This window comes from Fundulus heteroclitus, chromosome 7, assembly GCF_011125445.2.
Source record: "Fundulus heteroclitus isolate FHET01 chromosome 7, MU-UCD_Fhet_4.1, whole genome shotgun sequence".
Taxonomy (NCBI): domain Eukaryota; kingdom Metazoa; phylum Chordata; class Actinopteri; order Cyprinodontiformes; family Fundulidae; genus Fundulus; species Fundulus heteroclitus.
The window spans coordinates 16,780,680-16,806,730 of NC_046367.1; the positions used below are offsets into that span (position 1 = coordinate 16,780,680).

The 26,051-nt window shown below is 38.9% G+C and overlaps 1 protein-coding gene across 2 annotated transcripts in view; it reads left to right on the forward strand.

Annotated features, from left to right (window-relative positions):
• Positions 1 to 26,051, forward strand: part of fgf14 (fibroblast growth factor 14) — a 147,097-nt gene that overhangs the window by 69,570 nt on the left and 51,476 nt on the right. Inside the window, exon 1 of one of the 2 annotated variants that reach the window (XM_012864219.3) lies at positions 19,777 to 20,894. The exons of the other annotated variant lie outside the window; for it this stretch is intronic. Within the exon in view, the coding sequence (XP_012719673.1) occupies positions 20,702 to 20,894 (193 nt within the window). The 5' untranslated portion in view covers positions 19,777 to 20,701. Of the gene's footprint in view, positions 1 to 19,776; positions 20,895 to 26,051 lie in introns of those variants that run through there. 2 annotated transcript variants of the gene reach the window in all.

The following is a 26,051-nucleotide window of genomic DNA, read 5'->3' on the forward strand; positions in this document are numbered from 1 at the left end:
AAATGAATACTGAGTTTATGAGATTGTACTCACTCCCCAATTAGACTTTGACTGTGACACTGTAGAGAAAATGATTTAATTGCATTCTGGTATCCCTCCAATCATTTTACTCTCATTCCCATAAATAATAAACCATATTGTTTAGTTGCTTTGATTACTCAGGAAGGCAGTGCACACTGAGCTACGATCTGATGTACAACACTTGTTATTAAGAGCCAAATCAAATACTAATCTGTTGAGAAGAGCTTGCCAACAGGAGAGGTTTTGGCTGCACTGGTTGATCCAGTTTTTTTTCTACCAAGCTGGGTTTGCATGAGGAGGGATTGTTCTCAATCAGCTAACGCTGCACTGTGGTTGACTTCTCCAAACAAAGTCGCGCTAACAGTTGTGTTGAAGGTGTGCTGCACTGAACAGCTGAACTCAGCCACTTACTCGCTCCAGAGGGAGAGGACTCGTAATAAAATGGTTTTAATGGAGTGCTCTTACCGGAAGATCAAGTGGAGTTGGATGGCGTGTGTGGTGGCAAATGCAGAGAAGGCTTCATTTAATTTTTTTTGGCTATATTTCCATGTAATATTAATGAGAATGGTCTTATAGGATTATGTATAGAACAGGGGTGGAGTGGAGATGGATCAGTCGGCCAGTTGGAATTGGCGTTTTTCTACTTAATCTACTCTTATTGGGAATTGGAAGGAAAAATACTGGGGAAAACAGCGTTACTTTTATGTCAAGAAGGCCAACAACAAACAGAAAGGAATATAAATTAACTTGTACTTTATTGCACTTCTTTAGATTTAATAAAGATCTGATCAAGGTTAGTGACAGCAGCTTTGATGAATAAGTATAGCCTTTTAATTTATTAATTTTCTGTTACATTCTGAGCTACTAACTCTATCATAAACTTGCAAAAAATACCGTTGATTTTATCATAGAGAAAAAAAATCAGGTGGTCTGACCAGGAGACACCTTATCAGTATATGTCTTGTTTTAGGAAGGCATTCATTCAGACAGCGAAGCTTGGGTCACAGTAATGATTAAACTAATGTATTATCTTAAGAGCATGTTTGCTCATCCACAGTGGATGGAAACGTAAGGGTAATCATCAAAATATGTTTAGGAGCTTAGATCAGAGCCAGATTGAGAGTGAAGCGGTGTCAAACTAAAGCGTGTGAATGAAGTGTGTGGACTCGGTGTGGGTGGTGTGTGTGTGGTTGCTATGCACATTTGCCTGTGTACACATACATGCATATATGTGGGAGAGGGAGGTGGACCAGTGGGTGCGCAAGCCAAATGATTAAGCACTTTATGGACAAGATTCATTTTTTATGAGCAGAGGCACCAATAAATTACGCAGGGCTAAGCGTTTCTGCTGCTCCAGCACAGCACGGTCCTTCCCTCTTTCTGCACCTTTCTGTCTCACTCTTTCTTCACTCACGCTTATACAACCTGTTTGTTTTTTTTTGTTTGTTTTTTTATATGTACTCTTCCCTTGAACCTTCACTCTGTTTTATTCCACGCGGGCCGTCACCAAGTTTAGTTTAGTTTGGATGCTGTAGCGAGCAGCAGGTTCTTCTCAGCTGAGATGCCTGTGGATGTTGACTGAGCAGCCTACTTGCGTACTCCCTGGTAAACAGACATGACTCAGTGTGGTTACCTGTGCGTCGCGTGTAGGCATGTGACACAGCCCTGTACTTTCTGGAGTCTGCTTCGGGGAGCTTCTTGGGCGTTACTTAGCAACGCTCTCTTTAGTTTCGGGCAAGATTACAAGATAAATGTATTTTCTTACCGATACATACCCTTACAATCGCAGTTGCCTCCATAGGCTCCATTAGCCAGTTCACGAGAGAGCGATTCGGTTCGTATTCTCTGGCTTGTGGATGTGACGCGTCGCACGCTCTCGTTCACCTGGCTACAGGGGGCGACGGTGGCGCAGAAGTTAGCGAGTTTGTCGTGCAATTGGCGGGTTGCTGGTTCCATCCACCCGCTCCGACCATCTCAGTCATGTTCTTGGGCAACGCTGCAGTCTGCTCCTGGGCAGCTGTGGCTACTAACATAGCTCACCACTGTCAGGGTGTGAATGGGTGAAGGACTGTTTGTAGTGTAAAGTGTTTTTTGGGGTAGTCTGTCTAGTTAAAGCGCTATAGATGCCATTAAACATTTACTTTCTTGAGGTTTGGCCGCCATGGACGCATTAAAGGGAGAGAACAGGCACTAATTTTAATATCAATACCTCAGAAGACTTTATGCCTCTAAACAAAACACCTGTGCGGTCACGGCGACAGATGCTTTTTCTCTTCTCCCATGCACGTGCACAACACTGGTGTCACGTTCAAGCCCTCAAAGCAGCAGGTGGTGTAAAATTAAAAACACAGATGCTAAAGCAAAAGTAACTGACTAAAGTATTTATTTAAGCCTGATTTGGGAATTCGATCTGTCTCCTCTTGTAAGAATTGGATGTTCGGGGAAAAAAAAGGAAAATAACTGGTAAATTAGATTTAATTAAACAGTTGTAGGTTAAGCCTTTTCACAATCCTGCAATGAAGAACGCATTCCCCAAACATAAAGTATTTAAAAAAAAAAATCCAGCCTTATCACACTCCCCTCATGTTGCCCATGGCATTTCGGAACATAGCTGTAACTTGAACCCTCTGTTGGGTTAATGGAAGAAACTACAGTGCCATTAATTGAACATCCCCGCTGACATCAATTTTCAGGCAGTGCAAGTCTAATAGACTTCAGACAAGCATTTAACTGGTTAAGATCTTTGACCATTCTGCTTTGAACAATCTTTCTACATCTTAGCTGTTGCTTCAACTCACCTCTCAGTTTTTAGGGTTTAAGTGCTTCGACTGAGAAGACCAGATGGTTGTCTTTGTGTCTCTGTTTGTTTGGATAATTTTCCTCCCTTGTGATGGCCGATATGTTTCCTGACAAATCGACTAGATCTGTATTTTCCCTTGCAATTTCAAAGACTCCTTGATGTCGCAGTGTTGTTGAACGCTCTTTTTCCATATAATCATCCAAACGTTGGAGACTCTATGTTACTGTTCTCTGGTCATGGGTGCTTGTTAAATCTCAGCTAAATCTGATAATCCTCAGTGTATTTTCAGCTAGTTATAGTAATGTGAAAATAGGTAAAGCCTTAAATCACCTTTAACTGTCAAACCTTAGAGAAAATATAAACCATATTTCTGTTGCAATAATTACAGATTAACCTACAGTATGTGGTTTTTGGAGCCCAACCTGATCATTTTTTTTTTCACAAGCTGTTTATCAAAACTGTTGATTAAACGTTGCTATTATTAAACGAACTGGATGTTAAATAAATTGATGTGAGACGTTAGTAGTTTTTTATTCATATGCTGACAAATTGATTGTGATGAGATTTGATTAAAGTGAAGAAGCAGCCTGCTGTGGATGCTGTTTGGATATTTTTGTTTTTCTTTGCTGAGGTGATGTTCACACTTGGGTTCTTAAAACATTACCTGGGTCTGATGTTGTAAGTCTGTTGATGTTTTATGTTGTTTCTGAATACTCTAGTTTCAATATTTGACCAAGAACATTAGATTATTAGGTGGTTTATGTTGCTTGAAACTGTTATTGGAAACCTAAAGGTTTATAATAACAAAGGCCAGACATTATGTTTAAACAAGCTTTAAACATGTGTGGATGACCTGACTTTGGTTTACTGAAGCACTTGCCTGCATCCTGACTAACAAGTAGACTATTCCCCCCTCCCTTTTTTTAAAAAAAAATATACATTTAAAATAAAGACCACCTGCATTAGTTGTTCTAATAAATGCTAATAAAATAGATATAAACCCATATTGAGTAAATCTAGATATTGTCTGCTTCAGAACCCAATTAACTAAAAAACCCATTATATTGATTACTTACTCACAGATTGATGTTTTAAGCCTTAATTTCTGTCAATAAAAATTACTTTCTTTGTTTACATATAATGAAAATGTAAAACATTTAAGATTAGAATAATACATCAAAATGAAATATAAAAAAATATATTCTAATACAGAAATGTGGGCTTAATGAAAAATATGTTTAATACCTGCTCAAAGGTTGTTATTTTCAAAAGATACTTTTAATCTGATAAACGAGCCTGGCTTATTTTCTCACTTTCTAATTTTGTCACGAAGAGCGACTTCTGTCGCTTATTGTTATCCCCGTTGACTCAGCACATTCTGTGGGGATGATTCACTCTCCTGTCCTCGTTTCTATTTTGTCTGGGGAAAATACCACTTTAGATTCCCGCCTGCTGCCGAATTGTTTGAATTAGACGTTAATTTTAATGTTCAGAGCGTGTGAAACGCAGCGAGCAGTTTCCTGAACACGCATTAGTCTTGATTTTGTTTTAACTTGCATTTTACCACAGTCACATATATCTAAGAAGAGTTAGAAAAAAAATCTAAACTAAACCCAGATTCAGTGCTTTAAGAGCTCAAAGTTAATGCTCCACAAATGAACCTTACAATCAATAGTTATGAAAGGCTTTGTTGAATCTGAGTTCGTCATCTATTTTCCTCTGCTGGTTATGAAAGAATAGCTTGTCCATCTTGAAGAGGATGTGTTTCCAGCTGCTCCCATCCCATCCTCCACATAAATCTGTTTGCAGTAAGCATATGGGCTTTATAAACGTATCATTTGTCTCTTCATGAAAAATTGCTTATTGTCAGAACGTTAGGATCTGGACTCTGGCCTTTCTACGGGACAAATAAGGTAAACCAGTCTTATTCAAGCTTGTTGAAAGAGAAGGGACCTATTTCCCTGAGCAGGAAGTGACCTATGTTTGGTGATGGTGGTGGCGGGGGATGGAGAGGGCAGTGTGCTGTGTGCATGTTAATGACCCTGGAACACGTCTCCGTGTTTGAGACTGGTGTTGAGACTGTTGTTTTCGTGATACCGCTCCTCACAAAGCATCTTACTTATCCCGGGAGCTCCCCTTTATTTCAGAATGGTGCTATTTTTAGAGCTGTGTCGAAAGGTCAGCTCCTCTGTCGGCCGGAGATACACTGAAAGAACATTTTATCAGGAAACAAGCAGCACCGGCTGGGACACACACACCGCTTTGTCACAGTCACCTGCTGCATGGTTTATATCCTTCTGAACCCACAGAAGGCTTTCATGACGCTGCGCACCGACACTCTGGTTAAAACTGTGCTCTAACCGTTGAAGTTGTTGCTAAATCATCTTTCGTTTTGTGTTCTCATCATTGCCCCCTCACTTCACACTGCTGAATGTGATATGTTGAATAACATTAAAACAATATTGTGACACGTTTTTGTCTTTGTACGCTAACTCTTTGTGACTGGAGGGAAGAGTTTTCTTTTGTAAATTTAAATTAATAAAACATAAAGAAAAGCAAACCTGTTGAACTACTTATTTTTGTAGACTCACTTTTTTTCCCCTGATCAGTCGCTTAGATGTGAACCGTGAGATGGAAAACTGCTCAAGATAAGCGCTCATGCATAAAAAAATCAACACGGCAGCTCAGTTTTTTGTCCTTTTCTATTTCCATTTGTTTTCTTTCAGATTTATTATTGACACTATGTCATATTCCACAAAAAATTTAAAATTAAAATATAAATAAAACAGCATCGGCTAGGGAAACATTTTCTTAAATGTTATAAATACACATTATGCAAAATTATCAACTTGTTTTGTGTCACACAAATTGCAAAATTCTTGATGGCAGGGCTGTTATATTAGATCACAACTGTGTGTATGTTTTAAAAGAGTATATATTTTGCATATTTGAAGCAGGAATGTTTTCTTTCAAATTTATCTCTGCCTCAGTTTTTGCACTGGTTTCTATTTCTACCATAAAGCTAAAATAAAAGCTAAATTATTTGCCAAATTGTTCTCAAAATTCTAAGCATGAGGGCTTTCATGCAACAATTACTAGGGTGCAGAGTAGAAACAGCAGCAAAGAAAAAAAAACACATTGATTTATTCATGTTAGTGGTACCATTTTATTTATGGAATCAATTTAAGCCTGAATGTGAGTTGATTTGTTTATTTGCTTAATAAAGTTGTTTCTATTTAATGTGATTAATATAAGTTAGAACACAAATTAAAAAAACTTGGATACATGTATGTATTTATGTCAGGGGTTTGTTTTTAATATTTACAAGAACGATTTAATCCAAACGGAAGCGCACAACAACCATGATGCAAGACGAAAAGTACAATCAAATAAAAAGAAAACTAAAATTACCCAAAAAAACAAATAAATGAAGGTATTAGTAAGTGTTTAGTTTTTGCTGGTTTCTATAAATTTAAGTTAATTAAAATGTGAAATTCAAAAATGAATTGTAAACTCTATTTAGGAAAGTTGAATAAACTAAATTTAATAGTAATTTCTTTCTAGTCACAACGACCACTCAATGAGGTTAAGTAGGGGAGGAAGCTGGAGGAAGTTCAGTCTTAACTGCTTCAAGTAATCATAAAAGCTCCAATCAACGGGTCCCCTAAACCCCCTGAACTCCTCACATCGACCTTCAGTCGGCATTTATGACAAGCTATCAGAATCTGACTCAGCTTTATTTACCAGGTACGTGTACATGTGAAGAATTTGGATTGTACAATGCTTACCATGCACTTTCTTATACAACAGTACAACAACACAATAATGCAGTATTAGAAATCAAACACAGTCTGCAGTATAGAGAAAACATATGAGCACGCTATACACAAAACGGACAGTTTGAGACAATATGAGATCATTACATGTGTAAAAATGGCCAACAGTAATTAGGAGTAAGGCAGGACTCAGATGTTTTATCGTAAATAATGTATGAAGAGCATTTTTGTAAAACTTACGCAGAAATTCTGTACCCTGTTAGCTACAGGCGTGAAACCAAATTAAGACTGGTCCAATCTTCTTGCCAAATCAAGGTAATTTGTGAGCTAATTTTGCAAATTAGCAAATTATGTCTTGTTTTTTTTTCTGGTAAATATAAGCAACTCATTTTGTGACCATTCTCTAAGGCTTACATTGCTGCGTGTTCACGTCAATGTGTGGCAGCAGCAGCAGCAGCAACAGGAGGTCAGAGGATTGTCAGTCTGCAAAACCGCAATCAACATCATCTGCAGCTCTGTTCCCTGCCAAAAATCTCAATCATAAATGTCCTGAAGCGCCGGCTAAAAACATGTCCCTCCTCTGTGTCCTCCTCCACCTCCTCTGTAGGTAGGCGTGATGGAGGAGGCGCGTGAGCTTCAGCTGTACAATGTGATCAAAGCCAATATTCGGTGGCCACATTGCAGGCCGTACATCGAGCCACGTCCCGACAGCCTGTTTCCAGTGGAAAGAAAATAGCCACGCTTTGACTTATTTTCTTCCTTTAATGAAGCGACATCTACTTGCATGTTACTTGATTTAAAATGCCCCTCCCTGATTCCTTGCCCAGTCATTAAAACCAGCGCCGTTGCCTCTCACTTAAACACCAGCTAATTATAGTCCACTGTAATTACAAATGTGTCCTTTCTCATTAAGCCAGAACCACAGACGTGTAAAGGAACGCTTTGTTTTAAGTTATTTCTTTCTTTATCTTTTCCTCCAGTTTTATTTATTTTTTTACTTTACACTGAGCAGAAACTGCCTAAAGGCAACCATCCCTTTGTTTCTACACAGTATAGATTTTTATCCTTTTAGTCTTGATTTGCATATACAGTAGGATGATCTGATCCTTGGGAGTGGAGCTACTATGCTGTTGGTGAGTCTGCTTATTGCACTGCTCTGTCTGTTGTTGCCAACTTTGCCCATTCTGCTTAAGATACAGAGATGAAAGCTAACAGCTGTTCAGCGCTTGCTTCAGTTTTTCCTTCCTCGTGACAATCATTGTGCTTTTGTCTGCCGTGTCTGCTGCCTTTATTTGGCATGCTGTCATTTATTTTTTATATGTAGAGGTAACATGTGTTAGCAGGTGATGAATGAGTGCTTCATAACCCCCCAAAAAAACTCACAGTAAGACTGTATATGTGTTGCTAAAGCATTCAGTCATGACCACAAACCTCTTTTTTTTAAAACTCGGATTTTAAATGACACACCCCTAAATAGGAGTCATATTTTCTAGGAATAAAAAAGAAAATAAAAGTTTGCATTTAACACCTTTTACTCTTAACTTTACCACTAAATAAAATCCATTGCGATCAGTAGCCTTCAGAGGTTATATAATTAGCAAAGAAAGTGAGGTTATGTGTAATTTCATCGCTATAGGTACTGTGGACAACATTATAGGAACTGACAGTGTTCCAGGTTTTCATCACATTTGCTGTTATTAGACTACAACTTTTTACTCAGTTTTTGTTCTGGTGTAAGGTCCTCTTAGAAAGTAAAAAAAAAAAAATTAAAATCTAAACGATTGTTTTGTCAGTGTTTCTCTTGCAAGTTCAAATGCAGTGTTTATAGTGTAGTTCACTTTGGCCACTTGAGGGCATCTTGTAATCTAATCTTATTTATTATTTTTTTTTTTGTTCTTAAAGATCAGTATCTGTTCAGGCGAGTATGGTGAAGGATGCTTGTATGACTCTAATAAAAGTGTAAAATCTAAACCTAATGGTCCAGTCTAAAAGAAAACAGACAAAACTCCAACATGATTCTTTTCACATCAGATGCTGTTGAATTTGAAGGCTCCAAATGAATGTGCACCTATTCTTCATGTCGTTTGTAAGAAGCACTCACTCAGCTTTTTTTTTTTTTTGTGTTTTGTTTTGAACAAAACAACAGCCTAGTTTTTAGAGCTGAGTCATATTTTCTTTCAGCCCTTCTTGATCTACAATCAGATCATGCAGCACTCTCCTGCCGAGCCCTGCACTGCCCTCTAGTGGCCAAAAAGTAGCAAAACACTTTAGGAATTCAACTCGTGACATTTGAGTCAGCATCACCTTGCCAGAATGTGTTCATCCTTTACATATTTATGTAAATCGGTCCGAATACGGCCCTGCTTGTTTTCAAGCCTGTAGCAAAACAACAAAACTCGCAGAGGAATTACATTTTAATTTGGTGCCCTTCTTATTTTTGGACAGTTTGAAAACTCCTGGAATGACATCTCAGTTGTCCTCCTGTCCTGTAATGAAAATGTAAAATTTTGATTAGGTGAGAGGAGTGTACATATAACTCTTGCTGTAAGCAGCAGCATGAACCAAATCAAGTATTTATGCAAAACCTCAAGGCCTCTTTTTTCACTGTCACTTTTACTGGTGAGTCTTTTGTCAGAGAATCCCAGTTTTCAAGTTAGTGAGCATCATAGCCCCGTCTAATAAAAGAAAATGGCCCCAGATTACTGGTACATCGGTCAAAAATGTTGAATAAACTCTATAAAATCTATGTTACTGCTTACAATGTGCGCTCAGAAATCCCATTGTATTTATAAGTAGCGTTTTTCATACCACATCTACTTACAAACACTCTGATAACGTTCCTATTACCTGCACCAATAGAAATTTCCAATAACATCTCTACTATTTCTTTATGCATTAAGATTTTTAATTCCATTAAGGCTTTGCATAATCATGTTGCCAACAACTTATAATGAGGGTGTTTTTTTTTAGCTCAAAAGCAAAGCACTTCGGGATAGTTTGGAATGTTGGGGACACATTTTTATTGCTTTTTTGTTCACATATCTAATTGTAGGTTTGGAACAAAGTTATAAAAATTACTGATAGAATAAAAGCAAGGACAAAGAACATTATTTCTAGTAAAAAAAAGAAAAGGTAGGTGCTAAATCACATTTTGCTAGGCAACATATATGTTTATGATATTAGATCTACCTCGCTGTGCAAATGTACTAAAACCTCTTGGACTTTTTTCATATGTTATCATGTTACCACCCCAAACTTTGATGATGGGCATCTTTTAGATTTGTTAAAAAAAAAGAACTGCAAAGTGTGCCATGCATTTGTATTCAGCCCCTTTGTCCCAATTTTGGATTCAAATGTCCAGAAAAACATATATTCTCATGGGCTGGACAGCCTTAATACTTACAATATGTATAAACAGTATTCTGCAATAGTATTCACACCTTTAAAACCTTTCTGCGTGTTTTAATTACAACCACTCATTTGAATGTGTTTTATTTGGATTTTATCTTATTTCTATTGCTTTATCATTTTCCCCTTTTATTTGAATTTTATCCCATCAGAAAAGGAGTTCATTGCTGTGTAGTGAAAGCTAAAGGAAGCACGGTGTTTAAAAACATTCACTAATAAAATCTGAACAGTGTGGGGTGCATTTTTCTTTTAGCCCCTCCATGTCAACAATCGGTAGAAAGATTTTTTGCTGCAACCACAGGTCTTTTGGGACATAGCTCTCCCAGCTTTACAAACATGCAATTTCGTTCCCATTCCTTTTTGAAAAATAGCTCAAGCTCAGTGCTATCAGTTGAAGAGTTTCTTGCCACAGATACTCAAATGGATTTAGGTACATGATTTTGACCAGGCCATCATAACACATCAATATGATTTGGTCCAACCCATTCCAACTTAAGTTCTGGCTAGCTGTACAATTAGGGATGTTCAAATATTCTTTTGCGGCCTCCATCAGGTTTTATACCGGGATTGGCATGCATTTTTCTTCCTCAAATTCAACTGAAGCCAACTTCCTTGTCCTGCTGAAAAAAAAAAAAAAAACATCCCTAAAGCATGATGCTGCCACCACCAATTCCCATGGTGGGATGTTCAGGGAGTTAGTTTTCTAACATGAATAGCTTTTTGCATTTTGGACAAATACATTGGTTCGGTCTTCTGTAACCAGAGCACATGTTTGCTGTGTCCCCTATATCTCTTGGGTTCAATCTGCTAAGGGGATTTATTTTGAATTTCTTTTCACAATGCCTTGCCACAAAATCACAGGCAGAAAAAAACAGGGCAAAGATTGCAACAAAACAATGCATTAAATGGACACTAACATTTTAAAAAAAGAGAATATTTTGGAATCGCGTATCAAATATTTAGGTGAAATACTGTTTATTCATGCTACAAAAATTACATTGGACAAATGCATTACTCCCATAAGTACATGTGGCTGCAGCGGTTCAAGTCCTGGTCCGGGCTCCTCCTGCCAGGAGTTTGCAAGTACGAATTAGTGGGTATAGACGAAGGATGGATGTGTTAAAAAACGCAAACGAGAAAAAGTAACAAACAATCCAAGAAGTGAACAAATACAGAATCAAACCTACATTGTGTATAACTCTTGTAAACTTTCACATAATTCTGCACACAGGTTGTCAAATCGTGGATAACCTATGCGTAAAACTTCCTCTGATAACAGTTATTAGGCTTCTTCATGTCTGAAGCATTTGACGTATTCAGTGCTGTGGCGACATTTGATCCATGACAGCGTTAATGGGTGCTGTAATGTCTGCTGGTTAATCACTGCTATCATAAGAGAGTGCTAACCTCATCTCTCCAGAATAATCACTGCTCTCCGCGTCTCCCTGTCACTTCCATTATCTCACCGTCCCTTGTGAACATGCACATTTCTCCTGTGGTGACAGGGTATCATCTGTGTTTCTCATACTTTCCTTTCAGAGTAAAACGAACAAAGGTCACAGTGCAGTCCTAGATGATGATAATTACCACTATAATTTTAAATCATTACAGATGCCATTAGTCTTTCATTGTCTCTTTGGGAAAACTTCATTGGTGCTCTTAATCAGGTCCACTTACCACTGTTCCTCACTGCTGATTTATGGTGCATATCATATGAAGAGACCTTGATGGACCTCCGGGAGAGGAAGCATTTAAACGAGAACCATAAAAAGCCTTTTACTGCTTGACAGAACCTTTCATGCAGGAGCTGTTGGAGTCATTGATAATAGGTAGTTTGTCTTGTTATTTTAAAGGCCGCTCTTATCATGCATAGATGTGTGTGTCTGAGCGATCCTTTTTGGCACAGTGGGTTCTTTTACTGGGTAATTAAAGTAGTAACTCTTTGTTTCATCCAGGCTGAGATGTTGTGCAAAATCAATAAACACGCATTTTGATGAAGCCATTGTTCCTCTTGAAATCCGACTGATGCCAAACAAGCAGAGCGACCGCCACCAGATTATGAAGGATGGTGAGACACAGTTCAGCAAAAAACAGATCAAATTGTTTCTGCTGAGTCAATTTCAAAGACGAGCAACACAGTTTTCTGTGCGCTTCCCAAACTGGAAAAACCCATATTATTTTAAACGGTAGCTTTGCATTAGGGGAAAGTGACATGAAGCATTAGGTCAGCTTTGACGGCAGACGTTGAGGGAACGGTTTACGTTTATGTATGCGGTGTGTGTGTAAATTTCTTCTTTCATACGTATGGCTGAACTTACGGCTTTGGTCAAACTGCCTGCAATAATAAGCAGCAATTACAGTTTCCTGTGCTAACATGTTTCAGCTTGACTAGATATATAACATCAGATGTCTGCCGTGCTCTCAGAGCTATGCTTTGGCCTCTAGTTAGCCTTTGGTTATTCTTACACCTGCGCTCCCTTCAGGCACTATCAGTGCAATGCTGCATGACATGGAGCTGACTTACAGAGAACAAGCTGTGACCACTCTGGAGAGTCGATCAGCTATGGCCTTTAAGGATAATCCAAACAACCTCGCTGCCCTAAAGTTAAATTAAAGTTGAACTATTGCATTTACTAGATTTATTTTTTGGTACGTTTTGTGATTTGGTTCTTCAACAGAACTATACGTGAGCCTAATTCCATCTCATTAGGGCTCCGTTATATCCTCCCTGAAATGAAATGCATCTCCAACTCGTGCATCTGTGAATTATTCATATTCACACCTATAGACTTTATGCTAAGTCAGAATGTACCTTGTTTTTGCACACCTGCACCTCCATCAAGATATTAACTTGCTAGGAGTGAAGAGTCAAACATAAAACACACCCACACACACACACACACACACACACACACACACACACACACACACACACACACACACACACACACACACACACACACACACACAAACTAACACACTTTATGTCGGCTTTTAGTTTCAGAGGGAGGCCTTGCCAAAGGGCTCGGCTAATTGATATTCTCCCACAGCATTCAGGGCTTCTCCGAGGAACCTCACTCTGCAGTACTGCTGACAAAGCATATTCCATCCCTGCTGCAAATTTTGAATAGGATCAAAAGAAGGAGAAGGGTGTGTGAGAAGGGAAGAGTGGGGATCAGAGAGGACGTGTGTGACCAGGATGTTGAGACAGTCTTTCTCCCATTGCTTTCATTTATTTATTTATTTTTTTTGCGCAGGGCCTTGTTTAGCCACCCCGATCTTTCCCGTCTGCTTGCTTTGAACAGGTTTTCTCTAGTTGTAGGCACTTTAAAGTGCACATCGTGTCCTTTTAAAAAAAACACAGCAAACCCCTTTTATAAAGTCCCCAAAAGACCTAAAAGGACGCCGCCATTTACTGCTGTTTGTGGTATTTTCATTTACGTTTGCTAAAAGAAGATACGAGTTGAGTGAAGTTTGGTTTTGCAGTTTGAGTGTTGGCTATAAGTGGAGCTAACAGTTTGACACCACTGTTTCATTAAAGTCTCTGTGGGACAGCGCCACACCTCAGCAGCACTATAATCTTGCAGCTGAAGGAAGGGCAAGGCTTTTTCCCATTCACACATCCTTTAAACTAGCTGCTCACATGTGTTGTTTTCAGGACAATGTGTTGTCGGTCTTTCATGTCCTTTTGCATGAATTGTTGACGCTACATTAAGTGATAAAAAGTTGTTTAAAGGTATGTGGGCAAACCTAAAGCAGTAGGTATTGTTTTTGTGTTTAGCTTAAAATATTTTAGGCATGTGTTCTCACCTTTTAAGATATTCATGCGGCGTACTACAGTGTTGCACTTAGCTTTCAGCTCTTATTTATCACTTCTGAAACTCGTGAACTCATACCTCTCTGTTATTGGACCGTTGCAGGAAAGTAATCGTGGTTATGGTTGTCTGCAGTTTGAACACCTAAAAAACATTTTTTTTTTGTAGTTACCTGAAAAATACAGGTGGTAGGCTACAAAATCTGGGCATGCAAAGAAAACAAAACCAACACAGCAGGACTATGCAGCACTGATAGCACAGACAGGATATGAAAACAGGCAATAACTAAGCCAGGAGCCCAAAGAATACTGGGAATCCTGGCAGTGGGGGAACTTTGGAGCTTTTCCTGGCCATCCATCCATCCATCCATCCATCCATCTATTCCTGTGACACCTTGCTAACTCAATGCTGAAAACCCATCCGTTCTGGAGGTAACAGTGTTACCTGGTACTAAAGAGTAGCTAATAAAGAGGCCATCGAGTATATGGGGATGGAAGGATGGCATGTATATGTGATCATTTTAACATTAGACATCCACCATTCCTGCTTTTACTGGTTGACACTGATTTCTGGTCTTCTTTGACCGGTGATTGAGATTTTTTTTTATCCCCACACGTGACTCTAAAGGTGAATTTGATCCAGATGTAATTGTGTGCTGGTAGCAAATCAGTGGGTCAGCTACAAAACCTATGTTTTGGTACTGATGTGCATGTCTTACCTGAATCCTGATGAAAAAATTAAAATACGGGACCATAAGCACCAATCGGCAATGTCAGTGCAGCATTTAGTGACCATGGTGACTTAACACTGCAGGAGAAGATACATCCCTGACTGAGGAGTTGCACAGATTTCTTTCCTAATATCCTAAATGCACAACTCCATCAATATCCTCTTAATGACAGAAACACAATTATTTGCAAGTGGAAATTCAAACATAGCTTAATTCTTACTAAATGTAATTACAAACTGGAAGTTTTTAAGTCTGGATTCTCTATGAAAACGATCTTGAGGTCCCCCTGCTGGCCCTAAGCAGTGATTCGGTTCACTTGTGCAAGGTAGGCTGTGATTATTGGGAATATCCTAGGACTTGCATTATGTTTATGCCGCTCTGGTGCCCAATGTACAGTGGAATCATTTTAAAATAAGATGTGATATACGTAGATAATTCAATTTAAAATATTAGTTTAAGCCAAAAGTTTTCCTAACAGCTTTCCGTGGTAGCATTAGTGCTCAAATCATGACCCCCTGAAATATTTCAAGCTTCTCTAAATTGCCGTCTCCCTCGCTTTCCATTTTAATTTCCTTATGTGAAGCCATTTATATTTACTCTCTGGTTAGTTTGGACTATTACGCTCATTAAAACAAATGAGACAGATACACAAGCACTGGAGGGTACTTAGAGTCCACGAGGGGTTCTTTGGGCTTTTATGTTTTCTGAAGATGGAGTCATGACAATCCATTTATTAAAAAGCAAATGTGCATGAGGAAGGATAAAAAAAAAAGACAAGATAGGAAAACTGTGTGAGTCGTTAAGACAACAAATGCACAACTCATCTGTAATTAAATTCATTTTAGCCTTTGATAATGCATAATTCAGGTCCATTAATCTTCTTTCATTTCTCTGGGCCAAGGAAGTGCTGAGTGCCGCAGCCTGTTTTTCCCCATCAGGATGTGTGATAAAAAAAAATGGCCCTGAAGGAAAGTAGCAGCAGTAATCAAATGGGTTGTTTACCCCTAGTTTCTGCAGTGTGACATTTGCTCTGCCCCAGCAGCAGGACATCTAACAGAGATAATTTAATTTCCCTTAGAGGAGATTGGATTTAAATGTCCTGACCTGATGAGGCTGAGGCTGCGTTCATTAAAGATTCTGTTTTCTATTAAATGAGTGCAAATGGGATTGTAATGTTTTCCATACAGGTAAGGCATGATTCATATAGTGTGTGCTGATTATCTCTCCAAAAATTATAAAAAAACATAAATACCTTGGTTTTTATGTCTTTACGCCGCTTCATGACTTGCAAATTCCAGCCTGTGGCAACGTTTCGTTGGATCACATTTGTGGCAACGCTAGAGTGTGGGCTTAGACAAAGTGTCGAAATGTGTTTATCCTAATGTCTTTCTTTTTGCACTAACTTAGAGAATGAATTAAGTGTTTAAGGCATTTGTGAACAAATTAATGTGAACAGCTAGGGGCACATGCTGTCTGGTCAAACTAACCATATTAGAGCTTTTAAAGGGGGAGTATAAATGAGGCATTGAAGCAACCTATGGCCAGGGCTGGACTTAGAAATGGAATGGGATTGCCATGGATTCTCATACATTCTCATACAAGAGGAGAAAAAATGTAGGTATGTGCGCATATTTGTGCTTTTTTTCTATTGTTTTTATAAAGGATTTCAAAACATCTTTGACACCTTGCGCTGTATTACCTTCAATTAATAAGTTGTGATAAGCGTTAGAAGGACATTTTGAGATTTGCTAGCTTTGCACATTAACAGGAAACTATATCCAATGCGTCCCACAAATGGGTGAATATCATGTTTTGTTGTTGTTTTGTATTTATTAGTAAATGCATTAAAATTTTATGAGGACCAATGTGTTACTAGTAAGATACGGCAATAAAATGTAATGATGTGCGGACATTACAGTATGCCATTATCAAAAAAAACAAACAAAAAAAAAACATTTGTTTTTACTTTTCTGTTTCTGCGGTCATAGAAATATTTTTACTTCAAAAATTAATTGTCTAAAGCAGAAATACCACCATGTTTGTCTGCTATGTGTTTTTTTTTCTGAGGTAGTTATAATTTAGAACGTGCAAGGGGTTGCTGGAAAGTCATACAGTCATACATAGCCTTCCTTAGACAACTTTTGACCAATAGATATATGGGCCACTGAATTTAACTGTAAGGTATAGTAATTTGGATAGAAATGAACTGTATTTAAATGGACCTAAATCTCATTCCATCCATCCATCCATTTTCCGACACGCTTATCCCTTGTGGGGTTGCAAGTGGTGCTGATGCCGATCTCCAGCTGTCAATGGGCGAGAGGTGGGGTACTAAATCTCATTAGATGATTAAATTGAATCGATGTAAAAGTGAATGTGGACCAAATTGGATTTCCATATATCTATTAGACCTGTGTCTTGTTTGGTGTCTTGAAAATATGTTTGTTGCATTGGCTCTATAAAGTATTTTGCAGAAAAATCCATATTCCTTGAAAGAGTTCACATTTTGTCACATTACCACCGCAAACATCAATGTTTGCGCATTTTATGTGATAGACCAATACAGAGTACCACATAATAGTGACGTAGGAAAAAAAGTTATAGAAAGTTTTTTTCTTTTCTTTGGAAAGTCTTCTGGGTTTTGTCTCTATCAGCTTTGTACATCTGGAAAAATACATTTTTGTCAATCCTTTTACAAAATAGCTCAAACTCTGAGAGATTGGATGAAGAGTATCTGTTAACAATCATTTTCACATCTTGCCACAGATTCTGTCTTGGTTTTAGGTGTGGCCTTTTACTAAGTTATTCTAACATATTACTATGCTTTGATCTAATGCATCCCATTGTAGCTTGGGCTGTAGCTTTGTCCTGTTCAAAGTTAAATCTCCACCCAAGTGTTTTGCTGCCTCTGATGAGATTACTTCCAGGTCTTGTCTCGTATTCAGCTCAATCCATCTTCCCATCATCTCTGATCAGTACCCCTGTATCTGCTAAAGTGTAGGGTCTTCACAGCAAGATGCTGCTACCACCATGTTTCCCTATGAGGGTAATGTGTGATGTTTTCAAGGTAATGTGCAATGTTAGTTTTCCACCACACAATGAGCATTTCATGTGGGCTAAAAAAAGCTTCACTTTGGTCTAGTCTAACTAAGCAGCACAGTTAATGGTTACTTTTATTAATGCTGTTCTTGCCAGATTAGTGAAGTGTCCGATGAATGTTTTTTCTGCAAACATATTGTTCCTGAGCTGTAGATCTGTACAGCTCCTCCAGAGCCAACAATATAGATTTCTAAGAAAGACCAGTTATAGCAACCTCTTTGATTAATGCCCTTTTTGCCAACCCTTTGCTGAAAGACCTCGTCTTGGTAGGTCTGCAGTTGTTCCATACTGTTTTCATTTACAGAAGATCACTGAACAGTAATAATGTCCATTACTTTGGATGTTATCACAACTTTATCCCTGATTTGGACCACCTATTGTTTTGAGAAATTAGAGTAAAAGACATTGAAAGCAACTCTATACCACACTTTTCAAACCCTCCATTTGACAACCTTTTTTTTTTTACATGTTCGTTCCACTTCACTTTTGAGCTTATTGGTGTACGTCATATAAGATTTTAATGAATGTATTAAAATCTCCAACATCATAAAATGTGAAAAGTTCAATTGGTAGAAATTACTAAAGCAAAGTGCTTTAGAAAGAAAGGGAAGTAAGTTGAATATTTTTATTTATTCAGAATACTTTATCATTTAGTACAATAAGATTTTTTTTTCCTTTCAGGTGCTTTCATGTGTAGGTTTGGTACACATTATTATTCAGGCTCACATTGCAACAGCCTCAGTGTAGGGAAACAAATATGCATATAAACGTGGAAAAACAGATGGCACATTCGTGCCTGATCCGTCATGGTGTCAGTGCTTATTTAAATGCTGCTGTGGGACCATTGTTGAGCTGACAGTGTCCGCTGCTGGCTGGAGCGTTTACTGCATCCCTCGCAGAGCGGAGCCGGGATCTATGGGGTCATAAACTTCAGCACCCTCCTCTGCCTGTCCCAAAAATCATTGGAGTGGAATGCAGCCATATAGCTGATAAAATTTGGATCAAAAATCTCACCATATGTTTTTAAATATCAAAATAAACGATGCACGAATGATTATTGGTTGACTCCTTCTGGAGGACCGGCATTGCAATCTGCAAATGCGACTGCAGCTGCAGGAGACAAACTGGGTTCTCAGACAGTTGCTGCTGTTACCCCTTCAGCTCAGGCTCCTATATTCCCTCCTTCGTACAGCTGGATATCAACAGGTGAGCACGACTCGCTGAGAATATAAACGCACAAATGGCGGGATGCGGTGCAATACAAGAATTCCCCATGAGACCGCATGTTTGATTACAGCCACAAACAGCAGATGGCTCTCTTGAGTTTTAATTTATTTTTGCTTGAATTCATGCTGACATTTTGTTCTCTTTAAACATTTTTGGTAGCTTGTTTTCTCGTGTTTTTTATCTTTATTCTTTTTTTTATTTATTTTTTTTGGTGAATAAGAATGCACACCGTGGTGAAGGCACTGGGTGCAGGAGGGTTGCTCAACGTCTTGCTGCTTTCGTCCAGGCGTCAGTCGACCTTTAGATAGGTTTGACTGAAGAAAACGTCTCCCTCCATCTCAGTATGGACCTCAAACGACTGGAGCTGGCCGCGGTGCTGAAGTCACCGACAGCCATCGGAGCGCAGTAACATCTTTTAATTTTGCTCTTATAAAAGCAAAGTTTTGTCACTCCACGTCTATTTGTAATTTTAAACCATAAAGGTAAAAATGCAATTTTACTGCGAATTTACGCATAAAAAAACAACAACGTGAGAGCTGATGTTGCAGTGAGAAAGAGAGGAAATATACATTTCACCTACTCACAGCCTGCAAATCGGCAGCATTATTCTCCCTCAAGCAGGGGCTTGGTGGTCGAAAAAACAGCAGGAGAGGTGGGGGTGGGACTATCCTCCACGCTCAGGCGTTGTAGCCAGTGGTTAGGACTTGTTGATGAGGGGGAATTTTTGTTGATCTGGGACGTACAGCTTAATACCACTGATTATCACTCACTATCTTTTTTTTTTTTTTTTACCTCTCTCACTGAGCGTGGGAAAATAAATTCCGTTGTTTGTCAGTGGCATTTCTCTCTTTCCGGACTCCCGTTACGCACCGTTCGCCATGCATGCGTCTCCCTCTCAGTAAGCCCCATAATGTCATGGGTCATGCAATGCGCTGGTCGTCGTGGACTTTACATTTCTATACCTTCACACTACGCAGACGTCATCTGCACCGTACTCAGATCAGCTCTTCTCCCTCCTATTCAGTCTGGCTGGTGCGTTAACGGATTGAGATTTGCAGAACATTTTAAGAAAGATTAACCGTCAGGTTGTCCAAAAAAAAAAAAGAAAAAAAAAAAAAAAAAAGAAAAAAAATCGCACCGCTGCTTCACTGTTGCGGATTTTTTCCCCCCCTTCTGTTTGTCTCTTCGGGGGAAGCTGTCGCGGATCCCTCCTTGCAAACTTCGCGTCTCGCCTCGGCTCCTCCACTGTCAGCCGGGTGGTGATCTTCGTAGGAGGCGTCTATGTTTGTTTAATTGCCCGGCGGCGCACATGCACGGTCGTCCTCGCCGCTGCTGGACAACCAGGGCTGCCCTTCAGAAGAAGGCAGAAGAAGAAAAAGGATAAAGCAAAAGGTTAAAAAGAAGGAGAAAAAATTGGGAGATTTTCCCCCCCAGCGAGGACGCAGCGCAGCCGCCGTTAAACATATCTAAGGACAATTGACTGATTGAGACCAGACGGCCACAGGTATGGATATTCTTCCGAGATCTCCGTGCGCCTGAGTTGGGCTTTTTTTTTTTTTTTAATCGAGATCATTGTCACTGATGAGTGGGATTACTCATGAAGCTGTCGATTATTTTTTCATCATGCTCAAGAATATTTCAAGTAATAATGGGAATCTGGTTTAGTATCACAAATACCATGTAGTGTTTGGACGACGGAGAGAACGCCAGCGATCAGAAATACCTAACCCCGCCGGTATGGGACTGTGACCCGGGCGGGGAGCTCCGTGAGGCGGCTGTTCTTTGCGTGCAGACTGGACCCGAGCAGTTGTGACATTTCTGAGCCATGGCCGCTGCCATCGCGAGTGGGCTGATCAGACAGAAGAGGCAAGCGCGGGAGCAGCACTTGGACCGACCCTCCACCAACCGACGGAGGAAGAGCCCCAACAAGAACAAGGGGCTCTGCAATGGGAACCTGGTTGACATCTTCTCAAAAGTGCGCATCTTCGGCCTGAGGAAGCGGAGGCTACGGAGACAAGGTCTGGGAACTTCTGTGTGCCAAGTGTGTTGTCGTTGACATATCAGTAAAGATGCACTGATCAGACGTCGAGATCAGCCAGTCGATGATCATCTCCAAATGGTGATCGCCGGTATAGTAAAAAGTCTGATATTTTTTTTAAGCATTTAATTAGATCAATCTAAACTAAGAACACATTTTGGTGTTTGATTAAAAACTACTCCCTCCATCAAAGAAACTGCAGCAGTTTTCTTATTTTTATAGGTCTTAGAATAAAACATTTAAGATGGTCAATGTTGAAATTGGCTGGTCAAATCCTGAATTTTTTAAAAATCTTTTTTCATTTATTCTTTAATAATTAAGAACTCCCTCTGTTTCCGAGCTACACCCATCAATCATAATGATCAAATTGTCCCTCATCCCACTCTGACCAGCAGATAAAATGATCCATTCCATAAGATTTTATTCAAGTTCCACCGGAAATGGTGGAACTTGTTAATTTTGATGCATTTATGCAGATAAGATGAAGATTTTATCTGCATAAATATATTAAAACTAACAAGTTCCACCATTTCTGTTGTATAAACCCATTAGCTTTGATTGACAGTATGAGTTTGGTTAAAATGTCTGATAAAGATTAGGGACCTGTCTTTTAATACACAGGTAGAGACATATAGTTGTTGGATTTAAAACCATTAAATCTAGATTTTAAGTGTTATGATCTTTGGAATGCAAAAAACTGAATTAGCAGTCCAGGCCTCAATGAAAACAGCTAATATGTAGGAACTGGCAAACCCCTGATTGGTCTATTGGTTTATTCCCTTCCTTTTTAAATACATCAAACTATAAATTTCTGTTTTCCTGTTGTTAAAATTGTTTCAGCCCTTAGAATAAAAAAATAATCAGTCAACAGTGGCTAATTTTGATTTATTAATTTAGTGATAAAATAAAGTTTAGGGCCATTGACCAGGTTTTTGCAGTCAGTGTAAACATTCACTTTGATCCAGGCTGTGAATCATCATAAATAGAATGCACCAATCAATTGGCCAAATATTGAAAATGGTCTGTTGCTCCCTTGCATAGCACTGACTGGTTATCAGTACCTTAATTACTTAAAGATCTTATAAATGCATCAAAGCTCAGAAATCCTATCCATTTTGTTTAATAAATACATCAGCCCAATGCATGGATGTTAAAGCATCCCTTTTTTTGGTCTAGGTCTAGGTCTAAAAAATCTTATTGGAGATTTTATGCATAAATGCAAATGATCCTTTAATTATTTCATTCTATTACTTTAACCTGCACATTTTGTCTCTGCTTAGTCTTATAGGCATCATAAATAAAAAAAAAATAAAAAAAATTGGAATTGGCAAGTCAAACTTCAAGGGAAATAGTATCGGCCAGGAAACGGCCTGATCAGTGCATCTTTTTTGCTGTCAGTATGAAGATGATCATACATGCAACCCATCAGTCCCCACAACTTCTAAAGAACAACAAGATGGTAAAATTCTACTTTTGTGCATGAAACGTCAATACAGTTGGAGATATTTTTGTATGTAAGAGGAGGGATGAAAACACTTTTTCTTATTCATGTTCATTTTACCGAATGATTTAGATAGATTTATCAAGCTGTCACAGCCTGTAAAGGGACTGATCATTTTATTGTACGCATATAAACAGAAAATTTGTGAATTGTCTTGTAGCCTCACAAAAGCATACCAAACATACTCAGGGACATACGTAGCTTATTTCCGTGCAAGTAAATAAAGGTCAGTATCTTGAGCCGAATCAGGGTTACGCTTTTTAAACAGAGGCTTTTTCTCCAAGTCGGGGACCAACGGCCTCTCGCTCAGGCTGAAATGCGCTCCAATTATGAAAATGTCAGGGACGTTTTAGTTGTAATGTGGCAGCCAGGGATTATTAAAGACCGCTGTCAATAAATATTTCAGGGCTGAAAATGGAGCCAATGGTGGGGATAATTCAGAGAGGAAATTTGCTTCCTTTTGGGTGATCGTGGGCTTTGTAAGTATCTTTAAAAATCATCAGGCATCAAACCTGTTGCTTCGCATGCATTTAAACCCCAGCTAATTTACAAGCTACACCACCCAGGCTACACCTTAGTTACAGGAAGCACATAGACACTGTTTAGTCTTTTATCTTCTAAACAAAAGAGAGCTATTTTGATTGCTGAGTCCCTCTCATGCTCCCTGCTTTCACATCTGAACAACATGATGAAATGTCTCCTTCGCTAGACCCTGGTGATTACATGGATTAAAAAGGCTTTGATAGAACAGCATCCATATAATAAGCCACACAGCAGAGGACACATCTGGACACAGGTCAGAGTTTATTATATTTGGAGGTTTATAATCAGTTATCCTTCAGGCTGCTGTGTCATGGTCTGTCTCTGTTTTTCTGTGGTAAGCAGCTGTCCCTCTTGAGTTGGCCCGTGGAGCATCACTTGGTATTGGGAGCAGGGTCCAGAAAGTCCCCGAGGTCACATATAGGGACAGAGGGTGGTGTTGTGTTTGGCAGAGAAATGAATATGAGTCTCTCGTGTTTGTGCAGTAGACCAAATAAGCCGTAAGGCAGATGTCCGTATCAGGTGTGGGGGTCCAAAGGTGGCACAATTCAGCTCATAAACAAAAAGATAATCAAACTATTTCCTTGAATGCGTCAACTAAATAAAATCGGAAGCAACAAAAGGATAATTTGTCAAAAAGTGTGAACTTAACTAAATGTGTCGCTGGTAGAGATAAAGATGAGAAAATATATATTTACAAAAACTCTCTATAAAAATGTCATTTTTAATCCAACCAATTCACTACCATGTGCTGCAGCACAGCATGAATGGATTTAACCTTTCAGCCTTACCCATCAAAGTCAGTGGATGAGGCTTGTGCTCCTCAAGTAAATATAACTTGATTAAATGCCAAAAGTTCCACTTTGCAGTAAATCATATAAACCACTAAGTCCTTATTTATATGTCATTATGTGTATAAATCAAATGTTAAATAGATTTATTCAGAATTATTTAAATGTGCCAATATTTTATTAAATACACAATTCAATGACTAAATATAAATCCATTTGTTTTAGTACTCATTCCAGGTTTTCTGATTGCTTAAATCCATTTAACCCTAAACAATTATTCATCTGATTCAAAATATCAAAGTAAAAAGTAAATAAAAAATAAACCTCACTCATCAGTATATAAAAAGCTACCAGCGGTCCCTAAAATTCACATAACTAAGAGAAAAGCTGTAAAACAATGACCTTTTGTCCCCACTGCTGAAGCTCCATATCAGAACTCACTCTTCCTTTCTGTCGCTTTAATTTCACCCTGTTTAGGATTAAAGATTAAATGGGAAAATACATCATTAATTTCATCCCCACCTGAGAATTCACAAGAAATGGTTTAAGACTTTGCTCCCATGGGAGTTTTTTTTCCCCTTTTAAAGTCTTGGGCAGTCCAAGGTTTTGCTCCTCGTCCCATCGTTCCTCTTTTTGTCGCTGCATTATCACCTAAGAACACAGATTAAGGAACACTAATGACTTCTTTAGAGTGCCTAATTTAATATCAGACCCCGGGAGACCTCATAGACCTTTTGTTTTTGTTTTTCCTGACTGTGACTGCCATATGCACTACCAATCCCATGTGTTAGGCCAAACCTCAGAGTTTCCCAGGTGAAAACAAAGAAAACACGGAGCCTTGCGCTGACAGCTGAGCCGGGAACAGAGCGCCATTCTGGCCTCAACAGGACAAATATAGATTGAAGTCAGATTCAGAATCCCACTGAGACGTGTCAAGATGATGGAGCAAGGGTGACTTTAAAGAAGCCCTATGTCCTGTATTCCTTTTGGCACCGAGGATTGATCTTTTGAGTGCGGCAGTACTTTTCTTTCTCTAGATGGCTGAATTGACTAGCTCTGACATCCTTTGTGGTTTTTCGGTCTTTTCGATTGGCTTTAAACACATTTAATCAAATCTTCACTGTATGTTACTTTCCTTTGAGATATTACCACTATGAAAATTTCCAAGTGGGAAAAAATGATGGTCTGTTACTCTAAAATCAAGAGTTATTGCTTTTTATGTTCATCACAGAACACATACACGGTCTCTGTCCTCCTCTGGCTGCTCTGGGAATACGCCGGAAACATTTTGCATCACATCTGCTTTCATTTTAAATCATTCTGATGTTTTGATGGCTGATACAGAACCGCAGTTGTTGTTGTTTTGTGTCTCCCCCCCCCCCCTCAAAGGATTAAATTTGAGTTGTAAATCCAGTTATATCGAAATCCAGTAAGTGAGCTCTGGCCCCATCCGACTTTTGGTCATAATCCCTCTTCTCTGGCTCTAATTATCCCACTAGATTAGACCCATGAACTAAAAGATCACGTTGCAGAGATTGGATGATTAGATTAGTTTACATGATCTAGAGGCCCTTTGTAGATGAATGCTTTCCTGCACATTGGATGTTTGTTCAACAGGGGTGTTGAAAGGACATAAAGGTGCTTCATCAGCTTCCCCTCGCTCTGTTCAGACGGCATATCCGTGATATCACAGATATTGTTATGGAAGGCAAAACAGGTGGCCGTGCTGTAACTGTTCCTAGCTGAGCTACAGTGATTGCAAGCTTTCTATGCTTGTTAAACTTTGTCCCAGATGGTCACATTACAACAAACTTAAATGTATTTTGTTGGGATTTTATGAGGTAGAGCAAAACAAAGTGTTACATAATTATAAAGTCTTGCCACATCAAAGAGATTGTTCCGCTCGGATACGATCAAAACTAAACTCTGTGGCCTAAATGCAAAACGGTGTTTGTGGCAGAACGTGATCACGGGTGGAGGTAGCATTATGCTGTGGGGACACTTTGCTTCTGCAGATGCAGGGAAGCTGGTGGGAAGATGGAGAGGGGTAAATACAGACAAGGGAAAGGTTTATCATGCAGCACAACAAAAACGCTAACCATACTGCCAGAGTTACAATTTAATGGAAAGAAATCATATGTATGTGTTTGAATTGTCTACTGAAAGCCCAGATCTAAATGTGGCAAAACTTCAAAATTTAGATGCATGGATGCTATTTAGGCTGGGATTCAGCTATTTTAAAAATAAAAGACAAGCAAAAATCTATTCTCTTGATCCACAAAGCTGGTAGAGGCATTTCACAGAA